The following is a 26463-nucleotide window of genomic DNA, read 5'->3' on the forward strand; positions in this document are numbered from 1 at the left end:
TGGTAAACGCAGCTGCAGGTATTCTCGCGAGATCCAAACTGCCGTACCAGTCGCTAATGCAAGATGGAGAAGCAAATGTAACACGCATTCGAGGTAAGCAGAAGGACTTATTCCAGACTACTGACATGGGTTTTAGCTAACTGGTGGCATACATTCCCCCTCCTTAACGACTACCATCGAGTATTCTTTTCCTCAATGGGATCCGAGACCACAAAACTGGTGTCTTTTTGAGGGTGAAGTACGAATCTTCTGCTGTGTAAACCGCCATTTTTAATTTAGCCATGATTCCACTGATAGAGCATTGTGCGGAGCTCTCACTGCTAGCTAGCTAGCCTCGCGCGAAACCCGCAAACATACACACACACACTTATGTTCACTGTGTGTGGGTATGTGCGCCTCTGTTCAACTACAAGTCAAAGCCATATCCTCGTTCAATGACTACTCTCGTTCCTCGAGAATAAACGGTGAGGGTTAAAATATGTGTCAGGTTGAAGATGTGACTTTTCGTAAAATACTAACGTTACCCGTCAGAGCGGAATTTGAGGCGAAGTAACAAACGTTAGCCTAAACTGCTAGTGAACCTAGCTAACGTCACCTAACTAGCTTTCAACTTTGCTAACGTTAGCGCCACCGTTGAGTTCGCCTTAACTGCGTAGACCGGTGCCTTAATAATTTTGACAAACTATGTGAGCTGATTTTTACACGGTTGCAACTAACTTAGCTAATTTGGGAGAGATAAACGATTTAAGGAGTGTTGTAATGCTACGGCTGTTACTGTATTTTCGGATGCAGATGATGATCTGAGCTGTTCATAACGCCAGTAGCTAATATTAACATTAATACCGCGTTGTTGTTTGTGGATGTAATTATCAAGAGAGGCGTAGTAGATTAAATGCATAACTAGCGGTAACAACAGGCTGTTCCATAGGCTTTGAGTCTTTGAAAGCAATGGGATGTCTCTTAATGAAAACAGTCGAAACAATTTTAATGTAAACTATATAAAGTGAATCTGTGGTACCTGTCAGCATCCCCTTTGGTCCTTGCCATCCTATCAGAAACTGACCATTTTAATTATATAACAACAGGAGGAGTGGACTTGTAGCAAAGAATGCTGCATACTGTTTTGATTTGTTCTGTATTAAACAAAGACTGAACAGTGGACAGCAAAAGCTAACCTGAAGGTACAGACACTGAAAAGTGGACTACAAATGTTTTGTCTGGGAGAAAAATTAGCATGCACCCCAAAGTTTAATTCACCTCAGTTAATTGTATGTATTCATATACATTTTGTGATTGTAAATACAACAATTTAATTACTAGATGTTTAAGTGATTTTGATTGCCTGAAATTCCAAACAAAGCACTGCTGAGGTCTGACTGTCGTTGTTCATAATGAGGCTTGCAGACTTTTACAGTCAACCTGATTGACCTGTCCAAGTCATGCACATGCATAGTGAAAGCAGGTCTGAATTGAGCAGCCTAGTTTTGTGGCAGACAGTCACTTAAACTTGGTTTGGAGTGACAGGTTTCTAGTCGATGCCTCTAATTAAGAATTAATAATCTGCATACTGAAGATGCACAATGTCTATGATTACAAAACTTGATAACTTAGAAGTTAAGTGTGTTTGTTTTTGAATAATGTTTAGAAATAATACATGCTGAAGCACTGCAAAATTTCAAAGAAATTCTGCAGACATTTAATAACATGTAACTGTAAAACAGCAAGGAAATCATGCAGACTTCAAAGCTAGAAAATAGAGAGGGGTTTTGAGGTGAAGTTAACTGTCAATGGCAGGGAAAGCTTTTTTAATTCAAACACTGGGAATAAGGTTGATGTCTTAACAGTTACAGTATTAGCACAGTATGGTATTATATCTTAATATAGTTGGGTTTGCACAGTTACCATAATTGCTTACCCTTTTCACCAACACTAAATACCTTAAGTGTAAATCTGTCTGGTAAAGTGGTTTACTAATGATCAAGTTGCTTATATTTTCTTATCCTGTCATATCTGATTTGATTGTTTTCTATATGTTTTCAGATAGTTTAAAGAAACTGCAAAGCAAGCCAAGGATGACAATGGTGGAGCTATTCAACCAAAGCGGTTTCTGGTATGTACTACTAACCTATATTCTACATTGACTGAAACTGTTCTAGTGAAACACAGTAATACATAAGGGTTACAGTGATTTGCCATCAATATTTGCTTCCAGGTCTATACCATCCTACAAAATAAGTTAATCATCACTTAGGGTTAATATCATTTATCGCACATAATAAACAATAACAACAAGGGGAGGTCATTTTCCAGCCTTTTCCGTAGATAAGATATCTCTGGTAGTTAAATTAGGTATATCTGAAATATTTTGCAACTCAAACTAGCGGTAGGTTCTTCACATTCCTCAATAATAAAAAGATAATTTCATTCTTAACTTTACTTTATTCTTATCTTCCCTATGGTCTTACGCATCCATCGAGATGGTTTTGGTGAGCTTTACTGTGATTTGCATTTATCAGCTGTAATTCACCTCAGTACAATGGAGCTCAGTGACACAGGTTTTGTGCTTCTCATAGCACCAGAACATTATTTTGAAAAAAGTAATGTTATTTGACAAGACAATATCAATATTTGTGATAAGCCAATATCAACTGATATTTCATCATAATTTCTTAAACACATGGCAATCATTATAATTCAATCATGACAATCCAGAGACTTTAATTGAGTGAGTCCCACTCATCTTAATGTATGCCTTTAATTTTCATACAAATAATGAACATGTGCATTAATTTAATGGAGAAAACTATTGGGGAAAAAAATTAGATATTGCCAAATGAAGTGTTTGGTGTATCAGATAAAGGAAGATCGGCTTAAAGAAGACTGGGAAAAAAAATGATTTTAAAATAATTGGAAGAATATTCACAGAATATGTGTTCATTAAATTCATATATGTATATATATATGTGTGTAAATTGAAAGAACAGATTGCTTGACATTCCTGAACTGTCAGCAACCCAAAGTGGTTTTTCAGGGGCTTTCAGTGAATCACATATGGCATACTGCAAGGCACTGTTCTGGTAATTTTATTTTCAATTTTAATTCTAGAGGTAATATGAGCATTATGGTCTACCAAATAAAACTGTTCACTTAAAAATGTTGACATGTTAACTCCAAAACACCTTAGATAGCCATTGATTCATAGTGATTTATCAGGCTGGCTGAAGGAGGATAAATCCAATTCTTGATTACTGATTACTTGGGGGAAGCAATATTGCACAGTGGCTAAACTAAAAGAACTAGTAAAATAACTGAAGAATTATCAACATTTGAATTCGTCAGTGGTACCACTAGTGAGCTATAACTGGCTGGCATAAGAACCAGGATGCTACATACATCTTTGCTCCATTATTACCTGTTTTAGCCATAATGAAGTTTGCTCCAGTTTTAGTAAATATGCTCTTAAAATGTGGGCTTTACTTTTTACACCTGTATCAAATACTGCATCTGTGTTAATACATCTGTTTCAATATTTAAACACAAGTAATTTTGGGTCACTGTTCACAATCAGTTGTTTATTACTTGTGATGCACATATAAAATGCAGGCCCCTATGGTGAGTTTGACAGTTACGTGCCTGGTGGATTTTGATGATAATAAATTTGAGGATTATGTAGTTAAATTCATTTTCATTGTGGTGTTTTTGTTTGTATATTGTGGATGTAGTTAGTTCAAGACCTGTGTTGGTCTTAATTAGAAAGGGCGGCATACAAAATTACTGTGATTTCTTTTTTTCTTTTTCTTCTTCACAGAAGGCCAGTTGCCCTATATTAATATGCACTGCATCGATAAACAGTGGCTCATTCTCAGCCGTAACGTTATTCACTTTTTGCACACTACCCAGAGTCATGATGACTCTGCCAACAGCTAGTGCCTCTGTGCTATGGAAACAAGCGCGGATACTCTGAAAAATAATACAATGGACGGATGAACAACTTCTTTACCGAGTCGGCGACCGGTAGTCAATTTACCTGAGTGAAAATTGAAAACAAAACTCGCAGTGTCACGTTAGACCCATCCGACAATGATTCAGCGAGTTATTATGCGTTTCTGCTTGCTACTCAACTAACGGTAGCTAGCTTGCTAGCTAGCGCGTGCTACGACTGTCTAGCTGAGGAACCAGGGTAAGGCTCCGAGCCTTAGCAGAGTAACGTTAGCTTGTTCCAGGTATTTGACACACAACAACCTTTCTGCTGCTAGTCACCGAGTGGCATTTAGAGTTTCGTTTTTACTTAAAGCGGGGATGGTGCAGGAGTGGGGAGTGCGGGTTTCTTTTGCGGCCTGCGCAGCCCCGACCTAAATTAGTCAAGAGTCAGGTCAGGACAGCATGGCGAATCTATGAGATCTGGATTGACAGCTGTGGCACAAATGGTTAAAATTGCTTGATTTTTGGTTAACTACATTTTAGATGTTTGTCATTGATTACACACAGGACTTGTTTGTGACTTGGCTGACTTTTGTACGGTCTGGTGGTATTCAAATGCTCTGAAGTATGGTCAGGAGAATATCGTTTGCTAACGTTACCGGTAGCTACGTGTTAGCTGGTCAGGTGCTAACATCAACTCCGCAGCAAACATTACCGATCATTTTCCTCAGTTCGTTGAGCTTCCCAGCCTATCTTGTCTTGCCAGACGTGTTGCTAGCCACCCATCGAGCAAACCCGTCTCGCTTGTGACAAGTAACTGCAATCCTATATATGTATAGTGACTTGTTAACATTAGGTAAATAACGTTATGCTGCTAGCAAGGGTGACGTTAGCTTGTTAGCTTGGTAGCTATAACTTTAACCTGTCAGCGTCACTTTAGTTGACGAAGGGCAAGCAGTGAGGCAGCAATTTGTTCAATTTAAATATTTGATTCTCAAGTACTTGAAACGTAAGACAAATGTTTTAGGTAATTTATTGGGGCCCAACCTAATGTAATTAACTTTGTGTCGTATGTTGCTCGCTAGACACTAGCCATTGCTCTTCCTCTGTCTGCTTTGTGATGATCAGACCTGGCTAGATAACCGGCACAAATGTATTATCGTTATCACCTTTTAAATGATTGTAATCAGTCATTTGGTATTTACTACAAGGTCTTAAAGTAAAATAGCCATACACACTACGCTAGATTGATAGTGGAGAAGGTTCTTATAAAAATGCAATATTCACTTGTGATTGTCTGTATTTTGCCATGTGTGGTTACTGTACATCATGTAATAATCTCCATATAATCAGGATGCACTGTCATGCATCCTGATTATGGATCCTGATTATGGCCTGTTATGACCTGTTTGCTATCCAATTTATTTACAGCTCTACCCACAGCCTTCTTCTAAACCATACTTTCCTGAGATTGATGCATTTTATAACCCAGTGTACACTGCTTTTTAAAGTTTGTTTTATGCCATGTGGGCCACTACTGCTAGATTGATTATTGTATTTTTTTTGCCATCATTTTTACAGGTAATGTGACTGGAACATGCTGTTAAGTGGGTATTGCCAAATTATTTTCTGTAAGTACATTTCACAATTCAAGCTGCATACAAATTCAGAGTTATTTATTCTCTATCTCATTGACTTTACAGTATTTAGATGTTTAACATGCATTATTTGGCTCATTTGGAAATTGTAGATCTAAGTAATTGTGAAACATAACACTGAATTCAGTATCAAGTGTTGTTGTTTTTTTTAATATACATGGACATTTCTTAACAGGAGAAACAAACAGAGATTATCGACAATGAAGGTCGACAGAAGCAAGTTAAAGAAAACTCCTACGGAAGCTGTGAGTATGCACAATACTGCTGTTTGATCATTCCTAACCTCAAATGGTCCCTAATTTCCATATAATTGGGATACCCAGGAAGAACTTAAATATGGCCTCGTCCACTCTACTACGTTTTAGTTTTTAAATGCATCTCTTTTGCTACATTTATGCCTGGCGTCCCCACTACTATGGAGTTTTCAAGTGCCTAAAACTGAGAAATTTGGAAATGCTGCTGGTCCTGTTTTAGTTAAAAAAACTCCTGGGTTGCCTTGCAGTCTGGATGGGCAAAAACAGACCTTGCAAACAATGATGTAGGCACCCACGGTCGCTCCCTGATTGGAAATCTGCCTGTTTACTACGGCTTGCTCCATATACATGAATGGTCATTTATGTGCGTGTTTTCAGGTGTGCTTGTATGGACGAAGATTGTTTCTGATACAGAGCTGATATGGTTGTCGGGACTGAGATCATTTTCCCTTCTAAAACACTGTTTTAAAATGAAAACGTATTGGTGTGGACGTAGCCTATGACCAAATGTGATAGGGGCCCATAATAGAGGTGCAACCCATGTGATTTTCTACATAATAGGAGAACTCGGTAAAAGGTTACTTACTTTTACAGTTTGCATAGCAGTAACATAGCAATTGCACCTCTTGACATTGCATTAAAGGAGAGCAGATCACAAAACTGTGAAGGCTTCTATAAATAGGATAAAAATATTGTGGGTTAATGTGAGTTCCCCCATACTGTGAGTTTACAGAGGAAATGCAAATTTTAATGTTTTGGCCATGTCACATTGTTACTAAAGCGTGCTATACTGTGCTAACAGGAAAGAGGCAGAGGTGGTCCGTGCACTCTGCTTGACTAACTATTTTGTGTCCCTTCTGAACCAACAGCCTGCTGACTGCAGGATACTTATAGAGAAGCTGAAGGCATGCAGTGATGAGCAACTGCTGGTTGAACTGCAGCACATCAAGACCTGGAATATTGGCAAGGTAAGCCCCAAAGAAAAGATTGAGGGAGAGGCACTTTCCTCTCTCTTTTCTTCGGGAACTCAGTCATAACAGTGCATCTGTCATGTCAGAGTTCCCGCTGATCAAGGATTATGTGAAATATCATGATATAAGAGGTGTATTAAAGCATTGTTCTCTTGAATTTAGCACGGGCCTACATCTATATTAAACCTAATTTTAAAAATGGTGCATACTTGCTTGTGACTGCATCATTGGCTGAAAAAATGTGCCGTAATTACAGGCTAATAAAATGAGTTTGAAATTTAATTTAATTTTTTAATTTAATTGTGGGTAATCTATACTGCATCTTTCATGTCAGTAGTCATTGTCAAGTTGCTGCACTGCAAATCATACTTAAGATTGCGACATTGTCAGAAAAAATCAACATAAATACAGGTCAATGATGACAGCTATGCTGTGTGATCGGCTTTACTGACATTTAAAATAAGAGATCACAGGTTAACTCTGTTTTGAAAAGGTCATTTTGGGGTGTGAAAATGCAGCTTTAGTATAGATCGAGAGCTGGAACACAGGAAAAGTTTTTCATTTCATCAGCTTTATGTGGGTTCACGCTTGGACTGCTTGCCCACCATGATGTCTTGATTGTTTAACAAGTAATTACTGTTGCCCCACTTTTATGAACATTTTGCTTATAATGGCTCTGCTCCATCAAAAGGCGTCAAAAATAAAAAATAAAACTGGCTGCTGAGAAAAGCAGGTATACAGCAAATGCAGAGATAACGAAACCAAATGTTGAAACCATCCTGAATATAAATTGAATGGCATTATAAAATCGGTCATATGCTTGGGTTGGACTTGCTATCATATACCTTCTCATAGTCAGAAAGCAGTATCACTATGTTTTGGGGGGAAATAAAAAGGTCTGGGGTATTTAACATTCATTTAATTGATCACTGAAAATGATTTTTGTCTGTCTTAAACAGTGTGAGCTGTACCATTGGGTGGATCTGTTGGACCGCTTTGATGGCATCCTGTGTGATGCAGGCCAGACAGTGGAGAATATGTCATGGCTGCTGGTGTGTGACCGCCCCGACAATGGACAGCTCAAAGCCCTGCTTTTGGCAGTGCTCAACTTCACAGCCCTGCTCATTGAGTATAGCTTCTCTAGGCACCTCTACAGCTCCATAGAGGTAGGCTTGCACTTAGTACACTTTCAACCAATACTCTGCCTTTCTGGATTATACATATGTCACAGTGGAAAAACTAAAATAGCTCACTAACTCTGACCTTCTTTTATCTACCATTGTCATCCCCTTTACAGCACTTAACCACCTTGTTAGCATCATGTGACATGCAGGTGGTCCTGTCTGTGCTGAACCTGCTCTATGTGTTCAGTAAGCGCTCCAACTACATCACAAGACTGGGATCTGACAAAAGAACGCCTCTACTGGCCCGTCTGCAACACCTGGCTGAGGTCGAGTGAATACCATTGTTTTCCTCTTGCCATGATTCCAGCTGTCCTTCAAGAGAAAGAACTGTATTGTTTAGTCTCTGTGTTCTCTTTTGTAGAGCTGGGGAGGAAAGGAGAATGGCTTTGGTCTGGCTGAATGCTGCAGGGATCTGCCTATGACGGTGAGAATTTTACAGTGGTGCTCAATAACTGTCTGTGTTGGCTACCTACAGCTATAGCACAACTAGTTTTTTGTTTATAAATAAGGCCTGTCAACTGAGACTAATTAACTACCATTTATAAATTATCTTTCCTTACTATGCTGCCCCCCATTGGTCCATGCACAGAAGTACCCTCCCAGTGCCACCACACTGCACTTTGAGTTTTATGCTGAACCCGGTCCTGAGGTCAAAGTAGAGAGGAAGGTAAAGACAAAGATATTTATTTATGTGTGCATTGTTGTGTTGATGGCTCAACTTCCTCCTAATCCTTTCAGAACTCTTTATTTCCCCAGCAGACAAGTAGTAACACACTACACTATATCCACATCGAGCAGCTTGACAAGGTACAGTTGGATTTGAATTATATCACTAACAGTCGGGTTATAACACCATGGGTTCTTCACCTTACACATGGTGTCCTATGTCTCTCAGATTTCAGAGAGCCCATCTGAGATCATGGAGTCACTGACAGCGATGTACAACATCCCTAAAGACAAACAGACCCTGCTTTTCACACATATTCGACTGGCCCATGGTTTCTCAAATCACAAGAAGAGGTTGCAGGCTGTTCAGGCCCGACTGCATGCTATCTCTATACTGGGTGAGTAGAAGCTGCCTTCTTAAGCTAAAGTGACAAGGGGATTTACTCCCAAGTTTTAACTGATGACTTTTTCTGTTTCTATGCAGTGTATTCAAATGCACTCCAAGAGTCAGCCAACAGTATTCTGTATAATGGCTTGATAGAGGAGCTGGTGGATGTATTACAGATTACAGACAAACAACTTGTGGTAAGAGAGTAATTCACTTTTTCTGCATAATCAGTGTCATTATACTAAATGTCCATGCCACACTAGCAGTAGCACTGTATTTGTAAACTGACACTAGATATCTTTTGCTGCTTAGTCAGACCAAAAGTACTTTCAGATGATTTAAATGTGTGTATTCTCCAGTGTCAAAGCTACAGTGTGGTGAAGTCCTGTTTCACCTTCTGTTTTTGAAATAATATCTTTGATTTTGTTCTACAGGATATCAAGGCAGCATCTTTGCGCACTTTAACTTCGATTGTCCATCTGGAGAGGACACCCAAACTTTCCAACATAATCGACTGCACTGGCACTGCCTCCTACCATGGCTTCTTGCCTGTGTTGGTGCGCAACTGTATACAAGCAATGATTGGTGAGAATGTTGCTGAAAGTTTTGTTAAGAACAGTTAAGTGTGTGATACACAAGGACATAAGACAATTAAAATGGAAGCTTGTGTGATAACCTTTCATTTTTGTTTCCTAGATCCTCTGATGGAACCCTACCCACACCAGTTTGCCACTGCACTCTTCTCATTCCTCTACCACTTGGCTAGCTATGATGCTGGGGGGGAAGCCCTTGTCTCCTGTGGCATGATGGAAGCCCTCCTGAAGGTATATTCTGGTCCTAACTATGTTGTAGTTTTATTTTTCACTTGTAGTTTTATTCTCAAAATGTTTAAGTTTTCCACTTTATCTTTTACATTGTAGGTGATTAAGTTCCTGGGTGATGAGCAGGACCAAATCACCTTTGTTACTCGAGCAGTACGGGTCGTGGACCTCATCACCAACCTTGACATGGCTGCCTTTCAGTCCCACAGCGGCCTTTCCATTTTCATCTGCAGGCTAGAGGTTGGTTATGAACTTTGCCTTTAGCTATTCCGAACACCATCAGCCTTCAGCTACAGAGTCACTGAAATGTCTACGTAACCTCTGGATTCACACTATTCCTCTCTTCATCACGCTCTCAATCACTTTGTATACACAGCATGAGGTGGACCTGTCGAGGAAAGAGTGCCCTTTTGTCATCAAGCCAAAGATTCAGAGGCCTAGCGCAGCTGTGGAGTCTGAGGACATGGACACAGACATGGAGAGTAAGTCGCTGTTCCTAAGACCTGTGGAAGGTTCTCACTTTCAGAAATGAATATCTATAAGTTGAGGCTATAATCTAGGCTATTTGATAATATTGCCAAGTTATAAAGAATCTTTCTGCTATTGTGTTAATTTTGCCAAAATTATGTATTCACTCAGTGTCGGAAGTTGCCATGGAAAGCAGCCCTGGACCGTCAACATCTTCTGGCTCCAGACCAGAGGCAGACCACCGTGCACAGAGCAGCGCTGCTAACACGCCTCGTGCAGGTACACACAGCACACATACAAACAGACTCTTGTCGCTGTTGCGTTCTATCATCACAATGGCACTTTGTCTTTCTAGGTATGCAGTGTATCCCTCAGAGGGCAGCTCTATTGAAGTCGATGCTAAATTTCTTGAAGAAAGCCATCCAGGACCCTGCCTTTTCTGATGGTATCCGCCACGGTAAGTCATTGGCATTCTCTCACTTGTTTTATAGATAAACTCAAGATCCAGGGTATCATACCAATCGTGTTTAAACATGTTGCCTCAAGATCTATACTTTTCATTATCCAAGGGTTGACTGTTAATGTGTGTATCTGCACTCTCTTTTTTTCACAAGTAATGGATGGGTCCCTGCCTACCTCACTCAAGCACATCATCAGTAATGCAGAATACTATGGCCCTTCGCTCTTCCTCTTAGGTGAGTTCACAGCAGCGCCTCAGAAAAGCCCTTCAGGTACTCTTCTGACAGAACTAGGTGCTGTCACTCAGTTTCAGGGACGCAACGTTTATGTCTATTAAACTGCGTATCAACTGAAAAAGGTAATTGAATGTGATGACATTGCAAATTTGTTATTGTTTTGGATTATGATTTCTTTTTTCTTCTCCCCCCCCCCCCCCCCCTTGTCTTTGTCTTTGTCTTTCTGGTTTGTAGCGACAGAGGTTGTGACGGTGTTTGTGTTCCAGGAGCCATCCCTGCTCTCCTCCCTGCAGGATAATGGTCTCACTGATGTCATGCTGCATGCCCTTCTCATCAAAGACGTGAGTTTCCAGCTCTGCAGCTGTTTGCTGTGGTTTTTTTTTTTTTTTTGTCTCTGACAGTCTATGAGAGATCAGTACTATGTTTAATTTTCTCTTTCGCTCATTCTCTCAGCACATGTACTGAATTTGATATCTTCATTGTTATTTAAATGTTTCAGTTGTCTCCATGCATAGTACAGTTGATAGATTAACCTTACACTGAGTGCTTCATTTGCTTTGAATATTGATTGACTGTCAGTGTGAAAGGGTTGTCCTGTGCCCGTAAGTTCTCAGACCTGTTCATGTATTAATTAAATTGACAAAACTATAAGCTTGAGTGTGAAACCATTATCACCTGGCAATAACGTCCGGTCACCAACAGATGGATCAAAACATACCTGAACCCCTCCTTGTCTTCTAAAAAACACTCTCCCTTGTTTTTTAATGGATTTCAAATTACATTTCTGTAGTGTGAATGCCACGAAACACATGTTGTAGTATTGCAGACTTGCATGAGAAATTGAATTTAATAATTTGTGAGAACCTCCATGCCTTCATGCTGCCTATTGAGTTGCATTATCCACTTGTGTACAGAAGTTCTGCTGACTTGTTATATTGGTTCTAGATCTGTGTTTCTTCTAAACAATAAGAAAATGCTTTAGAAAGAAATTAAAAGTGCAAGTATAACAGTCTGGTACACTGACCTGTGATTTGTGTGGTCCACTGGCTGACCCAAGTCAGATTTTGGCATGTACTGTGAGCAACCTGACACAACAATGCATGTCAGGGAATTTTGTGTGAAAGTGGTTACAATGCAAGCTAGCACTGTTAAGTGCAGGTTGATAAAGAGTCTTTGATGGGAAAACAGTATTGATTAGTTAATCTTTGCCACTTTCACCCTCTTCTTTTTTTTTTTTTTTTTTTTTTTTTTTTTTTTTTTACTTTTATCGCATGTTCTTCATTGTCTCTCTTTTCCAGGTTCCTGCTACCCGTGAGGTGTTGGGTTCTCTCCCAAACGTGTTCAGTGCTCTCTGCCTGAATGCGAGAGGCCTGCACTCCTTTGTTCAGTGCCAGCCGTTTGAGCGCCTCTTCAAAGTGCTTTTGTCCCCTGACTACCTGCCTGCCATGCGACGGCGACGCAGCTCCGACCCTTTGGGTGAGTTGGATCGTATGTGCTGTTGTTCAGATTTTCCTGTGTGGGACCTGCTTGAGTGAATGATATGTTTTGTTTGGCTTCAGGTGACACTGCATCCAACTTGGGCAGTGCTGTAGATGAGCTCATGAGACACCAACCAACTTTGAAGACTGATGCTACTACTGCCATTATTAAGGTAGTGTGCATTTTTAGTAAGAAGTACTCTTGGAAATGTCATCACATGATATGGCAAGATAATTAAAGCTAAATTGGTGTTACAGTTACTGGAGGAGATCTGCAACCTAGGTCGAGCCCCTGAGTATATCTGCCAGAAACCGTCTATCCAGAAAGCAGATGGCACTGTGGCAGTACCACCAGCTCGCTCCAGCCATGCTGCTGAAGAAGCTTCAAGTGAAGATGAAGAGGAAGAAGAGGCCCTCCATACGTTCAGCCAGCAGCAGGGGGAACCAGAGAGCAACAGACAGTCAGTTCCACTTGAACTGTATGACGCTGAGTTCATAACACAGTAGAATAGAGCAACAACTCTTTACAGACTGATATTTTTTCAAGTCAACTCACTAAATTTCAAATATTTTTGTCTATAGTTGTCATTTTGATGATATGTGGATTTTTGCAGGGTGGTGGGCACTGAGGAGCGGATACCTATCCCTCTAATGGATTATATTCTGAATGTGGTGAGTATTGATTGTTTGACAGTTTTGGTATTCTTTTGGATATGTTGTGAATTATTCCAAGCTGTGGAGCAGTGCTGTAATTTCTCAGTTCAGTCACTGATTTGTGATGCACGTTTTTCCAGATGAAGTTTGTGGAGTCCATACTAAGCAACAACACCACAGATGACCACTGTCAGGAGTTTGTCAACCAGAAGGGGCTGCTTCCACTGGTTTCTATTCTGGGCTTGCCCAACTTGCCCATAGACTTCCCCACCTCTGCGGCCTGCCAAGCTGTGGCCGGTGTCTGCAAGTCCATATTGGTGAGTACAAGAGAAATATTACTGTGGTGATTTTTTCTTCATTGTATTTATTTATCTCAAATGCCACACATTAACATAAACGTGATATTAAAGTGCCAAATTTAGCCAAACGACTTAAGCTACGTTCCTTGGGCAATACATAACTTATATATGTATAATAATAACAGTTATAATCTGCTGAATTCAACTGAAGCTTTTTTCCTCCCTCAACTTCTCCACCTTAGACTCTTTCACATGAGCCTAAGGTACTCCAGGAAGGCCTGTGCCAACTGGACAGCATCCTGACATCTCTGGAACCACTTCACAGACCAATTGAGGTGCCTGGTGGATCTGTGCTTCTAAGAGAACTGGCCAACGCGGGTCATGTCACCGACGCCACGTTATCAGCTCGTGCCACGCCCCTTCTTCATGCACTTACTGCAGCACACGCCTACATCCTCATGTTTGTCCATACTTGCAGAGTGGGACAGGTAAATATGAATATATTTTATTATCAAACAGAATTGACACCCCTCCCCCTATTGTAATGACATAAAATCACTTGATTACACAAAGTTGATCTCACATTGTTCACCTAACAAAAGGCTGCATCAGTGATGTTGGAAAGAGAATGAATAATTATGCAGCCAATTAGTTTATTTACTTGTACTTAATCTAGATAATTTTTTTCAAATTTGTGATCATTTTACAATGGTTCAGCAGCCCTGAATGTTTCTGTTCTCTTCCTAAACAGAGTGAGATCAGGGCTATCTCTGTCAACCAATGGGGCTCCCAGCTTGGCTTGAGTGTTCTCAATAAGCTCAGTCAGCTCTACTGCTCTCTCGTATGGGAGAGCACTGTGCTGCTGTCCCTTTGTACACCTAACAGGTAAGTCTCTTATCTTTTTCCCCTTTATTTTAAATGTGTGGTTAGCTGTAACCCTCTTGACACCTCTCGCCCATCCCCAACAGCCTGCCACCAGGATGTGAGTTTGGCCAGGCTGACATGCAGAAACTGGTGCCCAAAGAGGAGAAGCCATCTGGCAGCACTGCAGCAACAACAGCCTCTGGCTCCAGGAGAACTGGTAATATAACAATTTAACTTAAAAACAGCAGTGTCCTACCATGTCCCTGGAACACTCTCCATCAACTTCACTTTCCTCTACCTTTATCTAGCAGAGTCTGAGACTGTGTCTGTGGATTCATCTGCTGGTGGACTGTTGGAAGGCATGGGTCTAGATGGGGACACCTTGGCTCCCATGGAGACAGATGAACCCACTGCAACAGACCCGAAGGCCAAGTCCAAACTTACCCCAGCTATGGCCACCCGCATCAAACAGATAAAACCGCTACTCTCTGGTAAGATGATTTTCTATGACACCCAATCCATTTTTATGTTTTTAAAAAAATATTTATTTTTATTTATGTTATTTTTTTTTAAATGTCCTAAATTACCTTTAAAATGACTTGAATGTCTCACTGACGTCTCACTGACCTCCTTGTTTGTTTTCCAGCTTCATCTCGACTAGGTAGGGCTCTGGCTGAGCTGTTCGGCTTGCTGGTGAAGCTGTGCGTGGGCTCTCCAGTCCGACAACGCCGCTCCCACCATGCCACAAGCACAGGCACTACCCCCACACCTGCTGCCCGGGCCACTGCCTCTGCTCTTACCAAGCTCCTCACCAAGGGTCTGAGCTGGCAACCCCCACCCTACACACCCACTCCTCGCTTTAGGTAAAGAACAGACTACTACCACTGCTTGCCGTTGTTAATATGTGCATTGTACACAGTGGTAATATTACGTGTGTTTTTTGCCTGGCAGGCTGACTTTCTTCATTTGCTCAGTGGGCTTCACATCTCCCATGCTGTTTGATGAGAGGAAGTACCCCTACCATCTTATGCTGCAAAAGTTCTTTTGCTCTGGGGGGCATGATGCCTTATTTGAGTAAGTTAAGTCCCACCAGATGGTGACATATCATGTTCAAGGTCTTCACTGTATCTTCAGATGTTGATTGCTGATATCTATAACATTCTAATTTCTATGTTTGACAGGAGTTTTATTGGTTGTGTTCCTTTTGTACAGGACATTTAACTGGGCCCTGTCGATGGGTGGGAAAGTGCCTGTTTCTGAGGGTCTGGAGCATACTGACCTACCAGATGGAACAGGGGAGTTCCTGGATGCCTGGTTAATGCTGGTGGAGAAGATGGTGAATCCAAGCACTGTGCTGGACTCACCCCACTCCCTGCCAGCTAAAATGCCTGGGGTCACACCTACCATGCCCCAGTTCAGCGCCCTTCGGTTCCTCATAGTCACCCAGAAGGTCAGTATCCACATCATTCAAATGAGTCTACTGCAACCTGCAGGTTTGTGTTCAACATGGAAAGACAGTTATACATAATGCATGGCATTTAATTGGTTAAACTCATGAGAACATGGTATTTGGGTTCAGGGACTGGGAAAGATGAAAACTGTTGGAGTCCTACCTGTTCTCATTTGAAAAATGTTAATTTTTCTCTTTTATGCATTTCTGCATTTTAATACCGTGAAGAAAATGTTAGACCTCAAGTTATAGAAATAAATAGAACAGCATCAATCAGTTCATTTGGACTCCTTGTGAACATGGTAAACATGACCTTGTTGAAATGCAACATACTGTATCTCTCATACAGTCTTGTATAGGCCTCCAGGTTTAGGAGCATTTTTCTGTCCAGGTATGAGAGGTGGAGTTGAATGTATGTTGGTGGTATTATTGTAACACAGTCTCTCCTTCATCAAGGCTGCATTCAATTGCATCCGCAGTCTGTGGAATAGGAAGCCGCTGAAGGTGTATGGAGGCAGGATGGCTGAATCCATGCTAGCCATCCTCTGCCACATCCTAAGAGGGGAGCCTGTTATCCAGGAGCGCCTGGCCAAAGAGAGAGAGGGGACGGTGCGGCCAGATGATGAGGGGGTTTCCACTGGTTCTTTGGGACCCAGCGGAGCCCCTGGAGCAACTACAACAGGTGGAGAGGCACCAGCACCTACTGGAACAACTTCTGGAGTGCCAGCAGGAGGATCAGCTGATGATTCAACCAATTCCACGCCCCGTCGTGAACCCCAGGTTAATCAGGCTCAGCTTACACAGGTATGTAAAACCTGTCTGACACTGACATCTTTCTCAGTTGATTTTTGATGTTGGTTGTTTCTTTTTATCTTTTTATGCATTAGAATCAAGTACAATTTGTACACACTGTGTCATGATACCGGGTTTTCATCTTCTTCTTTTGGGTGTTAGTGCTGGAACAACTGGGGACAAATTGTGTACTTTTATTTGTTTGTTTTGTCTTAAATTTTATGTTATTATTTGTGGTTTGACCAACAACTTTTCATGCTTATAGCTGTCGTTTGTTGCTGCAGCCTTGTTGATATTTTTAGCTTTCTGTTCCACTGCTGCAGACAGATTAACAGCACACGTTTATTGCATAATTACATGTCCAGTTGGCCATGTAAGCAAGAAACTAAACTGGAGGTTGGAATGGAGGTTTGTTTAGCAATCATCCTCCCCATACATCCTAGCATCCACTGAATCCTGGGCCACCATTTGTTTTGTAACAGGAAACATGCAGAGGGAGAGAAAGGCACGCACAGGTCCGCCAGCAGCAGCTCCAGCAGGTATCGGAGCCATCAGGGAAAGGTGGAGAAATTGAGAGAAGAGGTGGTTAGAGAGAAGGAGTGAAGGATAGAGGTAGGACAGGACGAACTGATTGAACAAGGAAAGGGAGAGAAGACTTTGGACCACATTACTGTATTACTCAGACCTTTTTGAGGCAGAATATCAGGATAGAGTTGTGAAGGAAAAGGGATTGATTAGAGAGGTTGTGTGTAGAGGCCTCTCAGTCATGATTAGAAAAAGATGGGATGAGCAGGAGTAACTGGAAGAATGTATCCTCGTCCTTCATAATGATATCGTCTTTGACTTTTCCTCATCTTTAATGAGATTTGTCAGTCCTAATCATAATCTTACATTTTTATTTGCCCTTTGTTCATGACACCAGCTATGTGTACTCTTGTAAAAATATGACTTCCTCTTTTGTTTTTGTTCTAGCTGATGGATATGGGTTTCTCAAGAGAGCATGCCATGGAGGCCCTACTGAACACCAGCACCATGGAGCAGGCCACAGAATACTTACTTACACACCCTCCTCCACTTCTTGGTGGAGCAGTAAGAGTAAGGCTTCATAGACAGAAACACACACACTTCCATTCTTTGTAATATTCACAAGTCAAACTCAGGCAACTTATATTGTTGCTCTTACTCCATCTAGGACCTGACTATGTCTGAGGAGGACCAGATGATGAGGGCCATTGCCATGTCACTTGGTCAAGAGGTCAGCATGGAGCAACGGTCTGACTCTCCTGAGGTGTGTAATTTTCACTGTTCAAACTACATGGAAAAACAGTTTTGCTCTAAACCATCTGTTGCTATCTCATGAATTAAAAACTTAACTCTACCTGAACACCTGTTGAGATTATTTTTGTCTGTTGCAGGAAGCAGCACGTCGGCGTGAGGAGGACGACAGGAGAGCCAGAGAGCGGGCAGAAGAGGAAGAGGCCCGCTGCTTAGAGCGCTTCATGGAAGCTGAGCCACTGGACCCCCAGGAGCTGCATACTTTCACTGACTCCATGCTGCCTGGTTGCTTCCATCTTCTGGATGAGCTGCCTGACACAGTCTACCGACTCTGTGACCTGCTGATGACTGCCATCAAGAGGAGTGGCCCAGAGTACAGAGAGCTCATCCTTGGGCAGGTTGTCCACCAGGTATGTGGATAAATGCATGTTTAAATTGCACACTGCCCTCTGGAGCCTGTTATGTTTCCAAAGCACCGGCCTACATTTACTGTCAATGTTTTTGAAAGCTTAAATAGCAAAGTGAAAGTTGTCAGATGCAGATTTACATTCAGTTGAATACAATCTGTCTCTGTAATTCACTGCTAGTGATTTAGAGTAAATGATTTAAGCAACTACCTGACATATCTTGAATTTAAATGCAGCTCTGTAAGCCATTATGCATTTTTGTGTTTTTATCATTCTTCACAAGTGACCATGAAAACATCTTTTTAAAATCATCTTTAAACTTTGAGCTTTTAGTAAATCTTGACAATAGAGGCACAACATATTTGTACCAGCCTGATTGTGTTCATCTTGTGTGTAGGTGTGGGAGGCAGCAGATGTGCTGATCAAGGCAGCTGAGCCCCTGACAACCAGTGACACAAAGACAGTGTCTGAGTGGACCAGACAGATGGCTACACTGCCCCAGGCCTCAAAGCTGGCAACACGAATTCTGCTGCTCACGTTGCTCTTTGAGGTAACAGAAAAACACATTCTGAAAGTTCTAGCCTTAAAATGTTCACTCGTAGATCATATATCATAGAAATGTTCACTCATTTACTGTCATTGTTCCTCTACAAATCCCAAACAATCATATGTGCTTTTCTGTTTTGAAAGGAACTAAAGCTGTTGGGTGCCAGAGTGGTCGAAAACAGTGGGATTCTTGATTTGCTGATTAAGCTGCTTGAGGTTGTGCAGCCCTGTCTGCAGGCTGCTAAAGAACAGAAAGACATCCAGACACCAAAGTGAGTTTTGCACAGCCCTACATATCTCTCTTAACTTGTAAATGTTAAACCAGCTTTTCACTATGAGGGACTTAATATGTTTGTTATATTTATTATATTAAATAACTTCCTTTTCTGCAGATGGATCACACCAGTACTATTGATCATTGACTTCTATGAGAAGATGGCAGTCTCCTCAAAGCGCAGAGAACAAATGAACAAGGTGCAACTAAACCTTATAAAACAAAGCCAGGGATACAGCTTACAAAAATATTATACTTAAATAGTTAGACTTAGTTAGAAGTACAGGTATAGACAACCATGTTGGAGGAGAGTAAATAATAAAAAAATAAATAAAAATAAAAAAAATAAACTTTTCGTATGTTGTTATTTAACAGCACATATGATAGTTTATTGCAACAAATTCTGTACATTCCATTGTAAGGTGTTGGTGTTAGTTGGTGCATCTCTTTTGTACAGTTATTGAATTCTCTCTGGGTCTACCTTTAGTATCTGCAGCCCAATGGGAATAACTGGCGATGGTTTGATGACCGCTCCGGCCGTTGGTGCAGTTACAGTGCATCAAACAACAGCACCATTGACTCAGCATGGAGAGCTGGGGAAAGCAGTGTCCGCTTCACAGCTGGACGCCGAAGATACACCGTGCAGTTTAACACCATGGTGCAGGTACACACAAACTCTTAAAGATCTTTCTCTACTCTCAGAGAATACACAAAGATTATACTTAAAAAAAAAAAAAAATCTTCATCTCATGGTTGGTTGTGTTTAGTAGAGTTGGCTGGGTTCCTTTGATTAAATCCACACTTTCGGACAGGTAAACGAGGAGACTTGTAACAGGAGGCCAGTGATGTTGACAGTCCAGAGAGTGCCTCGCATGCCCAAGCCTGCCAAGACCGGTAGCATTACTGACTCTGAAAGAGAGGAGGCAGACAGGAGCAAAGTGGAGGAAACCCAGACTGACCTAGACTCAGGGGCAGCAGTGGAGATGAGTGCTCCTAAGGATGATTCCAGCCAGCCGAAGGAGACCACCACTACCCTAGAGATTGATTACTCTCAGCGCTCCGATATTGTTGTACAAGGCCTGACTGAGGACATGACCACCGTTCTTATTCGGGCCTGTGTCAGTATGATAAGTGTTCCTGTGGACCCAGACACCCTCCACGCCACACTGCGTCTCTGTTTGCGTCTGACACGCAATCATCACTATGCTATGATGTTTGCTGAGTTGAAGAGCACAAGGATGATTTTGGGGCTTACGCAGAGCTCTGGCTTCAATGGCTTCACCCCGCTAGTTACTCTGCTGTTTAGACACATCATAGAAGATCCAGCCACACTCCGGCACACTATGGAAAAGGTTAGTCTATTCTTACGCTGCTTAAATGGAGCTCATGGTATCTTTCATCACCAATTTGTTTTTGCTGAATGTGACATTTTCTGAATAATACATCTATGTTAGTTGATAACAAAATCAAATAACTCATCAACATGTTGCCATAGGTGGTGAGGTCAGCTGTGACCAGCGGAGCAGGCAGTACCACCTCAGGAGTGGTGTCTGGCAGCCTTGGTTCCAGAGAAATCAATTACATTCTTCGTGTACTCGGCCCTGCCGCCTGCCGTAACCCTGAATGCTTTGCTGAAACTGCCAGCAATTGTGTCCGCATTGCTCTGCCTGCACCACGTGGAGCTGGCACAGGTGAGTGTGCAAGCTTTTGGTAGACTTTAGTTTTAGTAGGTGTAGTAACTCCATTAGATTTAAAGCTACTTGTACTAAGAGTTGATCTAGTTTTAAGGTTGTGTCTCAATTTCTAACCCCAATAAACTGACACTTGATCTTTTTTCTTCAGCCTCTGATGATGAGTTTGAGAACCTTCGAATTAAGGGGCCCAATGCAGTGCAGCTGGTGAAGACCACTCCGCTGAAACTCTCCCCCTTACCTCCTATCCCTGACACTATCAAGGAGGTCATCTATGACATGCTCAATGCTTTGGCTGCCTACCATGCTCCTGAAGAACGTAAGACATGTTATCAATATCTATTTGAAGGGTGTATATATAATTTTAAGTCATTTGAACATTTCAGCTAAGTGTGGGCTTTTGTGTGGCACAGCTGAGCGTCCAGAAGAACGAGCAGCAGCTGTGCCTGGTGGTCAAGACCTGTGCCAGATATTGCAGGATGTTGGTGATGACGTTTATCAGCAGTACCGACTCACCCGGCAGGGCAGCGACTTTGACTCCCAGTCTGCATTCCATATCAATGTGAGTCTCAATGACAAGTACGCCTGTTCAGCTTGTGTATTGAAACGTCAAATGTGCCATCTCCTCATTTAATAATAGAGCCATGTCTCTCTTTCTCAGACTCAAGTGTTTGCTGCTGATGGAGGTGTGGCTGAGTCTTCTCAGTCTGGCACACCACAAGGAGAAGGTGAGAATAATGTTTTTTAACGAAGTAACTGCACATATCAGATACTGTTATCTCTCCTCACATTCAATTAACTGTCAGTCTAATAGCTTTGTTAATGTCAATTATTGCAAAGCAATATATGGAATGGTAAAAGTCTGTATGTTAGCAGTGTAGCACAATCAGTCTGTAGTTTTTATTCTAATTCAACTGTTTTAGCTCAACAATAAATTAAATAAATGATTAGACGAAAATGCTCATTTCGTATACATACTGCCTAACCTTGCTCTGATTTGTTCATGGTTATTTGCTGTGTTTAGATTTTGGATTTTTGGTCCTAGATAAACCAAAAATGTGCACCAGACAAGGTGTAAAATCAATTTGTCTTAACCTTTGTCTTGATTTGAGTTCTCATTTCATTAATTCAAGACAGTCCCCTATATTAGTGTGTGAACTGTACATGATGCATCCTATCATTCTGTCTTGCATTAGCTTCCACACCCGAAGAGATGCGGGAGGAGAAGAAGGAACAGGAGGGAGAGAAGGGTACCAGCTCAGATGAGGGTAAAGCTGCCAAAGTTAAAGCAAGCAAGCCTCTAATGCCTACCTCCACCATCCTGAGACTGCTGGCTGAACTGGTGCGCTCATATGTGGGTATCGCCACATTAATTGCCTCCTACTGCTACACTGCTGGACAGTCCGAGCTTATTAAGGAGGTGGGTAGTTAAACAAAATGTTGTCAGCCCTTCGCACGTCTGTATTGCCCTGCCTTTTAATATAATGTTTTCCTCTTAACCCATTTTGACCTCCCTGTATCCTAACAGGATTGCAGTGTTCTAGCCTTTGTGCTCGACCACTTGCTGCCCCACACCCAGAACTCGGAGGACAAGGACACCCCAGCCTTGGCACGTCTCTTCCTAGCCAGCCTTGCAGCTGCCGGCACAGGCACTGATGCCCAGGTTGCCCTAGTCAATGAGGTGAAGGCCGCCCTTAGTAGAGCTCTAGCAATGGCGGAAGGTGCAGAAAAACATGCCAGGTAAACAGCATAAAAGACATGTAAACCAACCTGATATTGATACTATAACCCTTGAATGAATGAATGATGAATTATAAGGATCTTTACAAACCCATGCTTCTCTATTTCTCAGACTTCAGGCTGTGATGTGCATCATCAGCACCATCATGGAATCATGTCCCTCCACATCAAGCTTCTATAGCACTGCAGCAGCCAAGACACAACACAATGGCATGAACAATATCATAAGGCTCTTTCTTAAGAAAGGCCTGGTTAACGACTTGGCCCGTGTGCCTCACAGCTTGGATTTGTCCAGGTATACACCATATAAATTTAAATTGCGAATTGTTTTGCACTTCAGATAGCACTAGAATGGGGGCCTGCATCACAAAGTTTGATCTGTGGATAAGTCAGTTAAATGGGCCCTTTGGAGTTTTCTTGTAAGCAGCTAAAGCTACATTTACATTCAATTTTTCTCACTAAAATGCACTGAGTGTGTTCTTGAGGTCAAACAAATGTGGCAAGTGACCATAAGTACTTTTGAAGTAAGTATTTTTAGTTTGAAGTATTTAACATCAATGTCTAGTAGTTAGCATTCCTCTTCTTCCGTTCGTTGTCACATTGCCACATATCTTGGCATATTACTGCCATCTGTAGATCAATGGAATAGTGTCACCATTGGGTACACTGTGTACCATGTCACCAGCATGTGTACATGAGCATGAGTCAAACAAAATAGAGACCCACTCTTAAGAAAACAGCTCTATAGCACCACTAGTGGTCTAAAACTCCAAAGGAAACCTTTAACTTTAGCCAGCTCAATTTAAATTGGGATAGATGATCATGGCAACCTAAACCCAGGGCTGACTGAGCCTGTTTGTAACCTTGGCTTTTCTGGATCAACATTTTTATGCTTAGTAAACCCAATAACTCAACTTGTTTGGTAGTTATATTTCAGAATCAAGTTTGCTTTGCAAAAAATGATTTGCATCATATTCAGGATAAAATAACTCCATATTCTTCATTTACATCATTTGATTTAGTCCCAACATGGCCAACACAGTGAATGCTGCCCTGAAGCCTCTGGAGACTCTGTCCCGCATCGTCAACCAACCTAGCAGTCTGTTTGGGGGCAAAGGAGGCTCGAGCAAGAACAAGGCTGAACATGATACTGTGGGCACGGCCAGGGACAGCAACAGCAACACTCAGGAACAAGGTATCGACATGAGTCAGATGAGATATTTCAAAGCTATAGATCCAGTGATTCTAAATATGTCTGTTGCTGATGTGTGACATGTATTCCAGGAGAGTCTGGTGAGGCAGAGCCAGTGGAGGGCAACCACAGGGTGCAGGGAACAGACAGCGACTTGATGGATGGAGAGACGGAGGGAGACACTGTAGTCATTGCTGGTCAGCCTGAGGTTCTCAGCACACAGGCTATGCAGGTGAATGATGTCGTATTACACAAAATACTCAAATAGTATTTCACCACATTAGCTATAACTTCTATAATTACTGGTCATAACATAAGTGGGTATGACCAAAGATAGATAGCTTGGCAACAAGACACTTTTTAATATAATTTTCTGTGCTTTTAGGTTGAAAATGAGTTGGTGGATCTGATTGATGAGCTGTTGGAGAGAGATGCTGGTACTGTCAACAGCGCAATTATAGGTAAGTCACTGAATTAATCTGGGAAGGGTCAGCAGGTATAGACGGTTAACGGTCAAAGAAAAGGTTAGAATAGGTGTGTGCACACCCTCTAACCATCAGTGAGATAGGTGCTGGATTAAAAAAGGACAATAAAAAGAGTACCTGACATCTGGAATCACAGCTCCATTAAGTTTTACAAATTTTATGAGACTCCAGAGTGCAGGTAGTCCTTGTATTGCAAATAAACAAGTGTATCACTTGCTATCTGTTCTGTCAATCAGTGGGACGCAGTGGTGAAGATGAATCACAAGAGGACGTGTTGATGGATGAGGCCCCCTCCAATATTAGCCAGGCATCCACTCTTCAGGCCAACCGGGAAGGTAATCAGACATTGACACATCAGAATATTGCATGTTTATCATGATAAATAACATCACACAACTTTTTTATTTCTCCGTGCTGGAGGCTTTGTCCGATTTGAAGGTTTAAGGACAGCGTGTTGAAATGCTATAAAGATTGCTAAGCCCCTTGAGGGAAATGAAATTTGACTTGACTTGGTCTTACTGATGACTTCAGTTTATAAGATGTACTTCTATAGGACTGTGTTTCTCTCTTCCCTTAGACTCCATGAACATACTGGAACCAGAAGATGAGGAACACACACAGGAGGAAGATTCTAGTGGCAGTAATGATGATGAAGACAGCCAAGATGAAGAGGAGGAGGAGGAAGAAGAGGAGGAAGAGGATCAGGTATGGATTAATGTAATGAAGTTAAGTTAAGAAGTCTTAATTGTTGTTTATCCTTAAGACTCAAGGCTGCTACTTTCCCTCAAGGATGATGAAGAAGGAGATGAGGATGATGATGATGAAGGTTCAGAGATGGAGTTGGACGAGGATTTCCCTGACATCAATGCTGCACCACACATCCGCTTCGAAAGGTTTGACAGGGATGATGACCTCATCATAGAGTTTGACAACATGTTCTCCAACAATGGTAAGCAGGATCATGTAGCACTAACAATCACTAAGGTTAAATTCATTAATTGTAGGAATTTTCAAATTTTACCTCCCAATCTCCATTTGAGACTGCTCAATGCTTTGGATGGAAGTCAATCTTAATGTTAAACAATTGGGCTTCAATCTCCATCTATACACAACAAGACCTTTGTCACAGCAGGCATTTTGACTTGTCATAGCAGGAATAGCAACAAATCTTAGAAACAAATGTTGTTAATAATGGCTCAGTTCCAGCACGCACAATACCAGGACTCTGGATCTAGCTCACCAAAATGGAATGTGTTTGTTTTTAATGTTATCAATTACACTACTGCTTTGTCCTGTTACGGTACGGCAAAATCTCTTTTGTGAATAAGGTCTATCAGCCGGTAGCCCTCCTCCAAACTGTCTCTGCTTGCATCACTCACTAAAACTTGGGACATCCCAAATTATTGGAGTTACAGGCACACACAATAAAAGAGATGATGCAGAAAATAATTAGATTTTTCATGAACATTACTTGGGGTTGTGCCAGGTTGTGCCAGGTGTTCCCCTAATGTCTGCCTACTGTTTTCTGTTATTTTTCCATCAGCTGACATCCCTCCTTCCCCAGGCAACATCCCCAGCTCCCACCCACTGATGGTGCGCCATGCTGACCACGGTTCCCTCACCCTAGGTGTGGCAGGCACTAGCAGCCGCCTAGCACAGGGCATGGGTCGCAGCCAGCGGACTCTGCGCCAGCTCACTGCCAACAGTGGACACACCATCCATGTTCACTACCCTGGCAATCGGCAGCCCAACCCACCACTCATTTTGCAAAGGTGAAAGCAGGTTTTTTGGTGGCTGCACAACACATCTGTTTTGCAACATCTACTTCACTTGAGCGACATTGCTAATTAAAATGTCTCTTTTTTCCCTTACTCCCTTGTTTAGATTGTTGGGGCCCAGTGCTGCAGCTGACATTTTACAGCTGTCCAGCTCTCTACCTCTGCAGTCTCGTGGTCGTGCCCGCCTTTTGGTTGGAAATGAAGATGTGCACATCATTGCTCGTTCTGATGATGAGTTATTGGATGACTTTTTCCATGAGCAGAGCAGTACTGGGGGACAAGCAGGTGAGAATAACTATAGGTTGTCATTAATATAATGGTCTTTTGGTTTAGTATTAGCTTGAGTTCCTAACATGTTTATTCTCTCTGTCTCTCTAGGCACCCTCTCTAGTATTCCCACTGCCTTAACTAGATGGACAGATGAGTGTAAAGTGCTGGATGCTGAGAGTATGCATGACTGTGTAGCAGGTGGGTTAGTTGAAGACTGGAAACTCTATGAAGATTAATTTGAT

General features: G+C 41.8%; 1 protein-coding gene across 13 annotated transcripts in view; it reads left to right on the forward strand.

The window, feature by feature from the left end:
• The first annotated feature begins 51 nt into the window (after window positions 1-51).
• The window catches only part of huwe1 (HECT, UBA and WWE domain containing E3 ubiquitin protein ligase 1), a 41426-nt gene continuing 15014 nt past the window's right edge, over window positions 52-26463 (forward strand). For 3 of the 13 annotated variants that reach the window (XM_056383785.1, XM_056383790.1, XM_056383789.1), the window contains exons 1-58: window positions 54-93; window positions 2041-2110; window positions 5503-5552; window positions 5755-5824; window positions 6703-6801; window positions 7764-7970; window positions 8102-8254; window positions 8350-8412; window positions 8578-8655; window positions 8745-8795; window positions 8884-9052; window positions 9139-9239; window positions 9477-9627; window positions 9739-9866; window positions 9963-10103; window positions 10240-10345; window positions 10503-10610; window positions 10687-10788; window positions 10946-11026; window positions 11261-11367; window positions 12325-12502; window positions 12586-12677; window positions 12763-12983; window positions 13119-13176; window positions 13299-13475; window positions 13700-13945; window positions 14209-14342; window positions 14426-14538; window positions 14630-14812; window positions 14968-15184; window positions 15273-15395; window positions 15534-15771; window positions 16228-16575; window positions 17046-17102; window positions 17536-17658; window positions 17756-17851; window positions 17979-18248; window positions 18643-18795; window positions 18936-19063; window positions 19184-19265; window positions 19553-19729; window positions 19878-20417; window positions 20561-20756; window positions 20908-21075; window positions 21170-21318; window positions 21418-21484; window positions 21953-22176; window positions 22285-22496; window positions 22609-22791; window positions 23519-23691; window positions 23781-23920; window positions 24074-24149; window positions 24410-24508; window positions 24751-24878; window positions 24963-25122; window positions 25717-25945; window positions 26058-26236; window positions 26330-26419. In XM_056383785.1, the coding sequence (XP_056239760.1) occupies window positions 5780-5824; window positions 6703-6801; window positions 7764-7970; window positions 8102-8254; window positions 8350-8412; window positions 8578-8655; window positions 8745-8795; window positions 8884-9052; window positions 9139-9239; window positions 9477-9627; window positions 9739-9866; window positions 9963-10103; window positions 10240-10345; window positions 10503-10610; window positions 10687-10788; window positions 10946-11026; window positions 11261-11367; window positions 12325-12502; window positions 12586-12677; window positions 12763-12983; window positions 13119-13176; window positions 13299-13475; window positions 13700-13945; window positions 14209-14342; window positions 14426-14538; window positions 14630-14812; window positions 14968-15184; window positions 15273-15395; window positions 15534-15771; window positions 16228-16575; window positions 17046-17102; window positions 17536-17658; window positions 17756-17851; window positions 17979-18248; window positions 18643-18795; window positions 18936-19063; window positions 19184-19265; window positions 19553-19729; window positions 19878-20417; window positions 20561-20756; window positions 20908-21075; window positions 21170-21318; window positions 21418-21484; window positions 21953-22176; window positions 22285-22496; window positions 22609-22791; window positions 23519-23691; window positions 23781-23920; window positions 24074-24149; window positions 24410-24508; window positions 24751-24878; window positions 24963-25122; window positions 25717-25945; window positions 26058-26236; window positions 26330-26419 (8317 nt within the window). In that variant the 5' untranslated portion in view covers window positions 54-93; window positions 2041-2110; window positions 5503-5552; window positions 5755-5779. Of the gene's footprint in view, window positions 94-448; window positions 465-2040; window positions 2111-3945; window positions 4181-4205; window positions 4224-5502; window positions 5553-5754; window positions 5825-6702; window positions 6802-7763; window positions 7971-8101; window positions 8255-8349; window positions 8413-8577; window positions 8656-8744; window positions 8796-8883; window positions 9053-9138; window positions 9240-9476; window positions 9628-9738; window positions 9867-9962; window positions 10104-10239; window positions 10346-10502; window positions 10611-10686; window positions 10789-10945; window positions 11027-11260; window positions 11368-12324; window positions 12503-12585; window positions 12678-12762; window positions 12984-13118; window positions 13177-13298; window positions 13476-13699; window positions 13946-14208; window positions 14343-14425; window positions 14539-14629; window positions 14813-14967; window positions 15185-15272; window positions 15396-15533; window positions 15772-16227; window positions 16576-17045; window positions 17103-17535; window positions 17659-17755; window positions 17852-17978; window positions 18249-18642; window positions 18796-18935; window positions 19064-19183; window positions 19266-19552; window positions 19730-19877; window positions 20418-20560; window positions 20757-20907; window positions 21076-21169; window positions 21319-21417; window positions 21485-21952; window positions 22177-22284; window positions 22497-22608; window positions 22792-23518; window positions 23692-23780; window positions 23921-24073; window positions 24150-24409; window positions 24509-24750; window positions 24879-24962; window positions 25123-25716; window positions 25946-26057; window positions 26237-26329; window positions 26420-26463 lie in introns of those variants that run through there. The other 10 variants (XM_056383778.1, XM_056383787.1, XM_056383784.1 and 7 more) reach the window with 10 other exon arrangements.

This window comes from Seriola aureovittata, chromosome 9 (genome assembly GCF_021018895.1).
Source record: "Seriola aureovittata isolate HTS-2021-v1 ecotype China chromosome 9, ASM2101889v1, whole genome shotgun sequence".
In the NCBI taxonomy this organism is placed as follows: Eukaryota; Metazoa; Chordata; class Actinopteri; order Carangiformes; family Carangidae; genus Seriola; species Seriola aureovittata.